Source organism: Camellia sinensis, chromosome 3 (assembly GCF_055761805.1).
Source record: "Camellia sinensis isolate YWXY chromosome 3, ASM5576180v1, whole genome shotgun sequence".
NCBI lineage: Eukaryota > Viridiplantae > Streptophyta > Magnoliopsida > Ericales > Theaceae > Camellia > Camellia sinensis.
Window position 1 is genome coordinate 221,171,212 of NC_138963.1, and position 12,581 is coordinate 221,183,792.

Consider the following 12,581-nt stretch of genomic DNA (forward strand, 5'->3'; position numbering starts at 1 on the left):
GAAAAATATATATAGATATTTTTTTGTTATTGGAAAAATTGATGTGTGTTTTTATGCACTTTTTATTTTTTATTTACGTTTTTATTGATTTTTTGATATTTTTTTAATTATTGTTTTATTTTTGGATCTTTTTAATTATTAAACATGATGTATTTAGAATTTATTTTCCTCCGTACTAATGATGTTTCTTGTGTTAAACAGCAAGACAACACCCAAATTAAGGCCCCTTTATAAAAGACACTTCAATGTGTGAAGCTGTATCTTCAAGTCTCACAATTCTAGATTACAAACCTCAAATGGGTTTGGAATTTGATTCACTAGATGCTGCAAAAGATTTCTACAATGAGTTCGGGCGGATTACCGGTTTTAGTCTTAGAATTGAATATACTAACACATGTAAGAAAACAGGAAGGATCATTTCTAGGAGGTTTGTATGTTCAAAAGAAGGGTTTCGACGTGAAGACAAGAGAGATGATAAAACTAAAAATTCACGCCAAGAAACAAGAACTAGTTGCAAGGCGCGTATGAGTGTTTCATTCAACAAAAATAGACAAAACTATGTGGTTATTGATTTTGTTGAGGACCACAATCACCCACTTCATATTCCACAATGTGTCCATTTATTGCCTTCACAAAGAAAAATTGCAAAAGCTCAAGCAATTGAAGCTGATTTGGCAGAGGCATCCGGGATTAGATGGAGATCGACATTTGAGCTTGTATCTCGACAGGCAGGTGGAAGGGAATGTCTTGGTTTTACACGTCAGGACTTAAAAAATTATCTTTGAACTAAATGTCAGAAGGAATTGAAGTTTGGGGAAGCTGGAAGTTTGTTAGCATATTTTGCAGACAAATCAATGAAGGATTCATCTTTTCACTTCACTATGCAGCTAGATGTTGGAGAACAAATTACTAACATCTTTTGGGCTGACCCGAAAATGATAATTGACTATAGTTTATTTGGGGATTTTATGAGTTTTGACACAACATATAGAACCCACAAGGACTATTGGCCACTAGCGGTGTTTGTAGGGTTTAACAATTATAGGAAGACTGTTATATTTGGGGCTGCACTTCTATATGATGAAACAATTGCCTCTTTTGAGTGGTTATTTAAGAGTTTCTTAGATGCTATGCCAGGGAAGCAGCCAAAGACCGTTTTCACTGATCAAGACCCTGCAATGGCAAAGGCTATCTCAACAGTTCTGCCTGATACGTTCCATAGAATATGCACATGGCATATGAGGCAAAATGCAATTAAGCATTTAGGAAGCAAATATAGAGGTGATGATGGTGGGATTGGTGCAGAGCTTACTAAATTTATTTACAATTATGAAGATGAGGAAAGTTTCTCCAGTGTTAGGGAAGACATACTCGATAAATTTGATGTTCGTGATAATAGTTGGTTGCCTACTATATATAGGGTTAGAGAAAAATGGGGAAAACCATATGTCATGGAAGTTTGGTCAGCTTGGGCAGATACCACGCAAGTTAGCGAAAGCTTCAATGGTAAACTACGTACTTTCTTGCAATTAGATTTGGGGATATTGTATTTTTTCAAGCATTTTGAGAGGATTATTGATGATATTACTCATATTGAGTTTGATTGTGAGTATGCTTCTCGTCAAAAGTTGCCAAAAATTGGCTTGCCCGTTCCCTTGTTGATCAATGCAGGAGATTTTTATACAAACCCAATCTTTGAGATATTTAAAGAACAATTTTTGAAAAGCTTGTCTGCTTTTGCTTGGAAACGAGATAAAAACAACCTTTCACATGACTATATGGTGAAAGTGCTTGATGAGCCTAAAGTTCGTGAAGTTAAAGTCAACTTACAAGGCCCAATGGTGTCATGTACTTGTCAATTGTTTGAGAGTTGTGGAATTTTGTGTGCCCATGCTTTGAAAGGTCTTGACATGATGAACATCAAGGATATACCATAACAATACTTACTAAAGAGATGGGCTAAGAAAGCAAAAAATGGAATAGTACAGGACATTAATAGGTGTATAGATACACATACAGTGGCTAATTTGGATGTGAATTTTCGTTATAGGATGTTATGCCCCAATTTGATTAAGTTGGGTTGTCGTGCGGTTGAAAGTTTAGAAATGACGGACATGCTTGCAAAATTTACAGTTGAGATGGCAAAAAAGATTGATGATGTATTAAGTCGACAACCTAGTGTTGACCAACAAGCAAGTGAAGCTCATGCACCTTTTTCATCGAAATCATGCGAAGAAGTTTTGGACAAAAATCAACCTCATAAGTTACATACCTTTGGAGCAAAGGGGTTAAAGAAAAATGAGGGTTTGGGGAAAAGTAGGCCAAGAAAAAGGCCTAAAAGTTGGGTTGAGTTGCAAGCAAAGAGCTAGAAAAGCAGACAGATGTTGGAACCTCAATTAGCCCCTCACTCATCTACTACTTTTGCAGATACTACTTATCCCCCACTATTAGATTGTTCAATATAGGTAGAAATGTCTTGTTGTTGTGATCATATAAAATGAAATTAAAACTTAAGTTATATTAGTATTCTTCAATTGCAGGGTGTTGGGATGTCTAGTTCCATGGCATGCATGATTCCAGAAACACTTCAAGCTTGGAATGATTCTTCATTCACTCAATTGGAAACGGTAAAAAAAATATTATCTAATTTTCCATTTATATTATTCATTTCAAGATTGCATTATTGTTTAGTATCTTCATTTATTATTCTATTGCAGGGAGTTCAGATGCCCAGTTCTATGCTTTGTTCTTCATTACAAGATTCTCAAGGATCTGAAAGTGCTATGCGTTGAAACAAAATGACCCTATGTTCTTCATTTGTTAATGCTTCTTTAGTTCCAGTAACTGATTGGTGGAATTGTTTTAGTAGTTTCATTATTTTACAATTTCTTTTGAGGCAGAAGTACAATTGTTATTCCTTTTATGCATTTTTTTTTTTGCAGAATTTTATAAATAATTTATTTGACTCTCCAGTGTTATGTGAACAATATTTTTTCTAGTAATTTTGCACTTTTTATGTGAACTGTAAATGAAGAAAATGCTTTGTAAATCTATAATGAGCACAAGAAAATAATTAGTTAAATCAAAAGGGTCCAAAATAATACAAGTGATGAAATATTTGAATTTTTATAAGATGTTCATTTAACTATTCAAGTGTACAGTACATTTCCTTACATTCTTCAACCCCTTTTGATGACTTAAATGCATCCACAAAATACAATCCAAAAGACACTAAATTGTATCCCACTTGCAGTATAGTAGCAATGATGGGTAATGAAGAGCATGGAGTAAGTCCTAGATGCATCATGGATGATTATCCTCAGGTTGTTTATCAACAACTTCCTTCCACAAGTTCATCTAAAATCCTTGAAAGTTGGAACCCACTTAATAGGAGAATTCAACCTCCATCTTTTACAACTTGATAGAAATAACTAAGAAAATATCATGTTAATAAAAATTTGAAGTCTAATTAAAGAAATTTTATTTCCCTATTAGAATAAAATACTATTTCGACTGAGATACAATTTGGATATATATTAATTCGTTTGAGTACGATAAAAAATGAACAGAAAAAAAATAATTAAATACTTGTTTCGAGAATCCAATACGTATACAAAAGAACCATATGAAGCACCATACAGGGTATGGATATGGTATCCATACTTCATAACTTAGAACTGGAAACACCCATACTACTTGATAAAAACAGAGCAAAAATTTAATATACAACCCAGAAGGATAGAGAAAGCCATGTTGAGACTCTCTTTTTTCCCCACAAAATTTCAACTTCCAATCAAAAAGTAATTGGAGGTTCAACATAGTTCAGCAAAAGTAAAAAATGCAACAATAGCAAACTTTGCAGAAACACTATCACATTGTAGTAATTAACAATTGGAAACAAAACTTCATGAACCCTTATATCAATGAATCCCGATTAGAGCACACAAATCACACATACATAATATACATATTTTGAACAAGAAATTTGAAACCCTGGATTGAACTGATCTGAATGCTAATGGTTTTGAGCTTACCCATGGCGGAGCGTCAGTCTTTGGCCGCATATTGTTGTTGTTTCTTCGCCTTTCCTAGGATAAGTGCTTGTCGATGTGGTAAACTCATATATATATATATATAGAGAGAGAGAGAGGGGGGGTAAAGAGAGAGAATGAGGGGGAGGTAGGTAGGGAGAGAGAGTTAGGGATTTCAATGAGAAACATGAAAATCCCACAAAGACGGTGTTAACGTTGACGATTGTAAAGAATGATGTCGTTTAGATCTTCCAAAAAGCTTGTGAGTGTCTAATTTAATTTGAGCCATTAATTTCCAATTTCGATGACGTGTCACCATCCTATTACTTTGACTGTCCAGTCCAGTTTATGTTAAAACTGCAGAGGAGCCGGTTCCTTAAATTTTCTTGAGCTTCAAGCCTTCTTTACTTTTTGGTAAGGGATCTAGGCCAAATCTTTGATAAATGGAAGGTATTTGGGTTAAAATCTCTAGGGTTTTCGGACTAAGGGTGAGAGAGATGAAGAGAGAAGATAGAAGTGTGAAGAATGATCTAAAAAAGTGCCTTTAAACTTGCTGAATTCGCGCTGTTCGCTCGAGCGTCTATTTTCCCGCTCGAGCATAATTGCTTCCAGCACAGATTCCAAAACTTCAAACGGGCATAACTCTCTCATCCGAACTCCGTTCTAGGTCGTTCTTGTGTCCAAATTGAAGCCTTGAAAATAAGCTTTCCATTGGTTCTAGCCTCACATCCAAATTCGAGGTGTGAAAAAAGAAAAGGGCAAATGGGTGATGGTTGCTCGTAGGAAAAATTATCCAAATTAAATTCTTGGTTCACTCTTACTTTACCATCATGTTACCACTTCGATCAATGTCCCAAAATAAAACAAGGAGGTTCCAAACATTAAATTGAACTTATTATCATCATCAATTTTTGTTTCGTACATCACCAAGGCCCTCAATTTCAAATCAAATTCAAAATCCTTGTCGATAAATTTCATATTCAAATTGGATACCACGTAAATAGATTTAATTCATAATCACATAATAACTCACATAGTTAAACATACAAATTCACATCAAACACAAAATCGCATGCGTAATTAAGTTTATTACAGGTTGGGTTATCACACTACACCAATGGCGTGAGCAATATCCGGCCTTGTACAAACCATAGCGAATATCAAAGAACTAACCGCTGAAGCATAAGGAATTTTCTGCATCTCTTCCTTGTCTTTCTCACTTGTAAGACATTGATTCGAACTAAACTTGAAGTGACCTGCAAGTGGACAACCAACCGACTTTGCTTTATTCATGTTGAACCTCTTAAAAACTTTTTTAATGTAACTTTCTTGAGACAACCAAATCAGTCCCTTTTTGCGATCACGAACAATTTTTATACCAATTATTTGCTTTGTCGGCCCCAAATCTTTCATAGCAAAAGACTTGCTTAACTCCAATTTCAACCTGTTAATCATAGTATAATCTTGACCCACAATTAACATGTCATCAACATAAAGAAAAAGAACAATAAATTTTCCATCCGAAATTTTTTTCACAAACACATAAAGGTCCGAAGTGGTTTTAGAAAAATCATTATTCATCATGAAAGAGTCAAATTTTTGTACCATTGCCGCTGGGCTTGCTTGAGGCCATACAAACTTTTCTTCAATTTGTAAACAAATTTCTCTTTCCTTTTTCTCTACAAAACCCTCCGGTTGCTCCATGTAAATTTCTTCTTTAAGATCACCATGAAGAAATGCGTTCTTCACATCAAGTTGTTCAACTATAAGGTTCATACTTGCAGTCATGCCAAGTACAACCCGAATAGAAGACATCTTCACAACTGGCGATAAAATCTTATCAAAGTCAATACCTTTCTTTTTCCCAAAACCTTTCACAACAAGACGTGTTTTGTATCTCAGATTCTTGCCATCATTCTTCAATTTGAAAACCCACTTATTTTTTAGAATTTTCCTCCACTTAGGAAATTTCAGTAAATCATAAGTATGATTTTTAGGTAAGGAATTCATCTCCTCTTCCGTGGCCTTTTTCCAATCATCTTTTTTTGCATGCTCAATTGCTTCTTGGTAGCTCTCGGGCTCTCCTTGATCGGAAGTCAACACAAATTCATTGTGAGGATACTTTCTCGAAAGTTGTCGGTCTCTTGTAGATTTCCTCGACTTAAGTTGTGGTGGCAGTTCTTGAGTTAGATGCTTTTCCTCAAATTCTGGCTCAAGTTCATTAAGATTAGTATCATCCTCCGTATCTTCAATAGGTGGCTGCACATTTTTTCCATTTTCATCATCTATCGAAAATGAAGGAGATGGATCCATGTCAATGAGATCACTACTTTTTGGCTCCGGTTGATTACCTTTGCCAAAGTCTTCAATTGTTTAGTCTTCAAGAAACACAACATCACGGCTTCGAATGACTTTCTTATCGACTGGACCCCACAATCTATAACCAAATTCACCACGCCCATAGCTGAGAAAAATACATTGTCTTGACTTGCTATCAAGCTTGGACCTCTTATCTTTTGGAATGTGAACAAAAGCTCAATAACCAAACACTCTCATGTGCTCATAAGACACATTTTTGTCGGTCCAAACTCTTTTAGGAACATCACCATTCAAAGGATAGGAAGGAGACAAATTGATCACGTCAACCGCTGTCCTTATTGCCCCACCTCAAAAGGATCTTGGCAATTTAGCATGTGAAAATAGACACCTTGTTCTTTTCACAATGGTGCGGTTTATCCTCTCGGCAACACCATTTTGTTGAGGAGTCTTCTTAACTGTCTTTTGATGCCGAATACCTTGGCTGCGACAATACTCATCAAATGGCCCAATATATTCACCACCATTGTCTGGTCGGATACACTTCAATTTATGCCCTGTTTCTCTTTCAACCATGGCCTGAAAATGCTTAAATACATCTAGAACTTGATCTTTAGTTTTTAGTATAAAAGTCCAAACTTTCCTTGAATAATCATCAATGAAAATAACAAAATAAAGTGCACTACTATGTGTTCTAACTTTTAAAAGACCACAAACATCCGAATGAATCAACTCTAAAACATTTTCTTTTCTAAAAGCAATATTTTTATGAAAAGAAACTCTATATTGTTTACCCACCAAACAATGAATACAAATTCTAAAGTGTGTACCTTTCAAACCAGGTAGAAGCTCTTTTGTCATAACCCAACCCCAGGGGCTTAGGGTTGGAATCGCAACTTACTACCTTATTCTATTCGTAGCAAATTAAACTGCATAATCGGAAATAAAAATAATTAAACAGGAAATTACTCCATTTTACTATTTTAATAAGAGAAAATATATCTAATAGGGCTTTTATTATTTTATTATTCAGTGACTGACCCTGAGTAGAAACAAAAGGGAGCAAAAATATAAAAAAAAAGAAAGAAAAGAAAGACAAAATAGTAGTTCAACATCAATCCTCGTGCGCGTTCCATTACGTGAGGTTATGGGTTTCTCTTACATCTCGTCACCTGAAAGGGTAATAGCTATAAGCACACAGCAGAGTGAGAAATATTATGCCAAGAGTATAGAGTATACAAAATAACCATGGATAGTTAGTTTGGTCAAAATATTCACACAACTCAATTTGGTAAATAAATCATTTAGGTGGCAGAAAGTGAAATACAGAAATTATATATATAAATAACTATAACCACAGTACAGAACAGAGGTCACAGAAGTAACAATCAGAACAGAGGTCAATGGATTCATGACAAACAGAGGACCACAAAGTGGCCAAATAGAGGCCAATGGTTATTTAAGTCCCCTAAGGCATGGGACTCTCGTAGTGGTACTTACAAAACACAATTGTTTATAAGGTCATAGTCAAATATTCTCTAAAATTTAAACAAACATATCCATGTATTTCATTTTAACAAATAGAGTTCAGAAATTAATCCACGTAACTGAAATATTTATGAAACATAACTTCTATTAATATAACTAATAAAATACAACTTGTATAAAATAAATTATGGTAAGTCAAAACATATGTAAAATATATTATGGTAACTCAAGATATAATATAACTCACCTTAAGATTGAGTCTTACTAATTCCTTTATATTTTTGTTGATTTTCGGCTCCTCCCTTTTCTACTGATCTCCTTTCTTTTTTTTTTTCTTGTCTTTTCTTTCTTTGCTTACACGCTGGCTAGCTCCACCACTTTCTTCTTATTTATAGGCACATGTTGGGTGATGACTCACCCTTTATTAATAACCCTACTGATGACTCACCACTGCCCCCCTAAATGTAGACATACAAATGGCCCTTCCTCATCTTCTAATATATATTTGTAAATCCTTTTAATTAAAACAAATTTCTGTAATATCTTCCTAATTCATTATTACTTGATTTATTTAACTAAATCCATACATTCCAATCTTTTTACACTAATTAGTGATTAATTTAGCCCTCAAATAAATCTCCTCATCATATATTTGATAACCACAATGACAAATCAATTTACATAGCACGTATAGCTTATTTATTTTATTATTTTCATTATTATTATTATTCTTATTCCATATATTTATTTTATTATTATTGTTATTATTGTTCTTATTATTAAATTATACTTTATCGTATACCAATAGAAAATTAATTATTTATTTTACTATCACACCCACTATTATTATTATTTTTATTAATAATCGTGGTTGGTTGCCGTATTAATTAGATATTTAGGGTGTCACATTTCTCCCCTCCTAGATAGAAGTTTATCCCCAAACTTTATGTATCTTAATTGTCGAAGACATGTGGGTATTTGGTTCGCATTTGACTTTCCGTTTCCCACGTAGCTTCTTTGATACGATGATTTCTCCATAAGACCTTTACCAACGGTATGGTCTTATTTCAGAGGATTTGATCACGACGATCGAGAATCTGCACTGGTTGCTCTTTATAAGAGAGGTCCTCTTGAACTTCTAGATCCTCGTAATCAACAACGTGCTCTGGATCTCGGAGGTACCGTCGAAGTATTGAAATGTGAAACACATTGTGGACATTAGATAGTTCAGGTGGTAGTGCAAGGTTATAAGCTACAGGACCAATCCTTTTCAGTATCTCGAATGGCCCGATATAACGTGGGTTTAGCTTTCCTCGCTTTCCAAATCGGATCACTCCTCTTGTTGGTGAGATCTTGAGGAACACATGATCCCCTACTTGAAATTCCAAGTCCCGTCTCCGAGTATCTGCATAACTTTTCTGGCGGCTCTGAGCAGTGCGAATTTGCTGTTGGATGAGTTGGATTTTCTCACTTGTGACTTGCATAATCTCGGGGCCTAACAATTTCCTATCCTCGACTTCTGTTCAACACAGAGGTGATCGACATCTCCTTCCATGCACAACTTCATACAGTGACATTCCAATGCTTGCTTGGTAGCTGTTGTTATAGGCGAATTCCACTAAAGGTAGGTGCTCATCCCAGTTACCTTTGAGGTCCAACACGCATATACGTAACATGTCCTCCAACGTCTAGATTGTTCTTTCGGATTGCCCATCCGTTTGTGGGTGATAAACAGTGCTAAACTTCAGTGTGGTTCCCAAGCTTCTTGTAATTTGTTCTAGAAGTGAGACACGAAGCAGGGGTCTTGGTCAGACACGATTGAAACTGGGGTGCTATGCAAACGAATGATTTCCTTAATGTACAAGGTGGCAAACTTATTAAGGGAGTACATGATTTTGATTGGCAGAAAATGCACCGACTTCGTCAATCGGTCTACTATAACCCATATTGCATCATTCTTTGAAAATGACTATGGTAGCCTGACCACGAAGTCCATAGTGATGTGTTCCTATTTCCATTCAGGCATAGGGAGTGGTTACAACAGTCCTGCAGGTCTCTAATGTTCTGCTTAAACACGTTGACAATGCAGACATTTGGAGACATGGCTTGCTATGTCTCTTTTCATTCCTATCCACCTGTAGTGTTTTTTCAGATCATGGTACATCTTTGTGTTGCCAGGGTGGACTGCAAATCTCGAGTTATGAGCTTCCACCAGTATCTTCTTCTTGAGTTCCGAAATGTCGGGTACGCAAATTCGATTCTGAAATTTTAGTATCCCATTACTTATAATGAAATCAGGATCAGGTGTACTCCTTTGCTCATCGTACTTATTTTTCAAAAGTTTATCTTCACATTAGCGTGCTCTAATTTCTTCAATCAAGGTAGGTTCCACGGTTATGTTGCCGAGCAGCCCATTGATCTTGTGGAAAATGAGAGTACATGCCAAACCTCTTGTTGTCTTTTAACTTAGTGCGTCTGCCACCACGTTAGCTTTGCCTGGATGGTGATGGATCTTTACATCATAGTCTTTCATAAATTCTAGCCACCGCCGTTGCCTCATATTCAGTTCCTTCTGTGTGAATAGATATTTAAGACTCTTGTGATTAGTGTAAATCTCGCAGGTTGCACCGTAGAGATAATGATGCCAGATTTTGAGAGCAAAGATTACCGCAGGCAATTCCAAATCATGAGTCGGGTAGTTCTTCTCGTGAGTCTTTAATTGTTGTGACGCATAAGCAATGACTTTTCCGTTTTGCATGAGAATGCAACCTAAACCATTGTATGAGGCATCACTATAAATTATGAACCCATCTGCTCCTATGGGGAGTGCTAGTATAGGAGCTGACACAAGTCGACTTTTTAATTCTTGAAAACAACGCTCCTGTTTATTAGTCCATTCGAAGGGTGTATTCTTCTGAGTTAGCTGGGTCAAGGGTGATGCTATCTTTGAGAAATCTTCCACGAAGCGTCGAGCTAGACCCAAGAAACTTCAGATTTCTGACACATTAGTAGGTCGTGGCCAGTCCACGATTGCTGCAACTTTTTGGAGGTCAACCGAGATGCTATCTTTGTTAATGACGTGACCAAGAAAGTGTACACTAGTGATCCAAAATTCGCATTTCTTTAACTTGGCATAGAGTTTGTGATCATGTAGTGTTTGTAGAATTGTTCGCAAGTGCTGCTCTTGGGCCTCTGGTGACTTGGAGTATATGAGGATGTCGTCAATGAAGACAATGACGAACTCGTCAAGATAGGGTTTGAACACTAGGTTCATGAGGTCTATGAAGGCTGCTAGGGCATTTGTGACGCCAAAAGGCATGACAAGAAACTCGTAGTGCCCGTAACGGGTTCTGAAAGCAGTCTTTTCGATGCTTTCCGTTTTGACTTTTAGTTGATGGTAACTAGAACGCAAGTCGATTTTGGAGAATACTTGGGCGCCTTGAAGTTGATCGAACAAGTCATCGATTCGTGGCGGAGGGTACCGATTCTTGATGGTTACCTTGTTCAGCTCCCGGTAATCGATACATAAACTCACCGTGCCATCCTTTTTCTTCACGAACAATATTGGAGCTCCCCAAGGTGAGGTACTAGGTCGAATGAAACCTTTGTTCAATAGTTCTTGGAGTTGAGTCTTCAACTCTTTCAATTCTGCCATTGACATACGATAAGGAGCTTTTGATATTGGTTGTGTGCTAGGTTGGGTTTCAATGGTGAACTCGATTTCCCGATCAACCGGGATACCAGGTAGATCTTCAAGAAAAACATCCGGGAACTCTCGTACTACGGGGATCGCATCAATGGTGGGGGCCTCTTTCTGTGCATTGATCACATAACAAATATAACCACCATAACGCTTTCTTAGAAGTCGTTGGGCTGTCATGGAGGATATAATACAAGGAGGGTTGGAAACTCCAGTCCCATCAAAGACAAGCTCGAGTTGGTTTAGTAACCTGAGGGAGACTTTTTAGCTTTACAATCAATAGAGGTGTGGTTGGCAGCCAACCAATCCATACCTAAGATTACATCAAAGTTCCCAATGCGAAGGGGAATCAAGTCTACATATAAGGTTTTTCCTTTTAGGGATATAGTACATGATCTGTATACATCAGTACTACAGGCAGACTGACCAGAAGGAAAAGACACAGACAATATATATCCTAATGGTTCGGATGTTGATGCCAACTTAGCAGAAAAGTGTGGTGCAACAAAAGAATGAGTTGACCCAGAGTCAATGAGGACATGAGCTAAATGACCATAGATAGAAAGTGTACCTGACACAATGTTTTCAGTAACTTCTGGTTTTCCAGGTATCAAGGCGAAAGCTCGTCCTTGACGTTTTTGGTTATTCCTCTCTCCTCCAGGCCCTGTGGATTTTTTGACTGGGCCAGAGAAGCTGGCTGCAAGATTAGTCAGCTTTGGACAATCCCTCAGCAAGTGGCCAACTTGACCACATTTAAAACATGCTCCCGTGTCTCGATGGCATTGTCTCTAATGAGCCTTCCCACAAATGGGACAAATTGGAATAGTTCCACCTCGGGAGTTGGTAGGACCTTGATTGCCTGAACTGGTTGTGCCCATATTCACCTTTTTGGGAGGCGTAACACCGAATCTTCTGTGGTCTCTTTTCCAGAATGGCTTCTTTTGGCTTGGTTCCCTAGAATGCGAGGCTTTAATCCCCTTTTCTACAATGTACGCCTGGTCTACCACTTTTGCATAGGTTGGCAGTTTCAAGACCTCGAGCCTGTC

General features: G+C 36.9%; 1 protein-coding gene across 1 annotated transcript; it reads left to right on the forward strand.

The window, feature by feature from the left end:
- The first annotated feature begins 245 nt into the window (after window positions 1-245).
- LOC114262844 (protein FAR1-RELATED SEQUENCE 5-like) lies at window positions 246-1,937 on the forward strand. The gene is made up of 2 exons (XM_082918867.1): window positions 246-716; window positions 798-1,937. Exons 1-2 carry the CDS (start codon window positions 246-248, stop codon window positions 1,935-1,937), a joined length of 1,611 nt encoding a protein of 536 aa, XP_082774993.1.
- Window positions 1,938-12,581: the final 10,644 nt, after the last annotated feature.

Bases quoted from the DNA above. Each gene is read 5' to 3' on its own strand.
- LOC114262844 (XM_082918867.1), top strand. From the start codon at position 246: ATGTGTGAAGCTGTATCTTCAAGTCTCACAATTCTAGATTACAAACCT. The intron at 717-797 runs GTATCTCGACAG...ACTAAATGTCAG, and splicing joins GGAGATCGACATTTGAGCTT to AAGGAATTGAAGTTTGGGGA.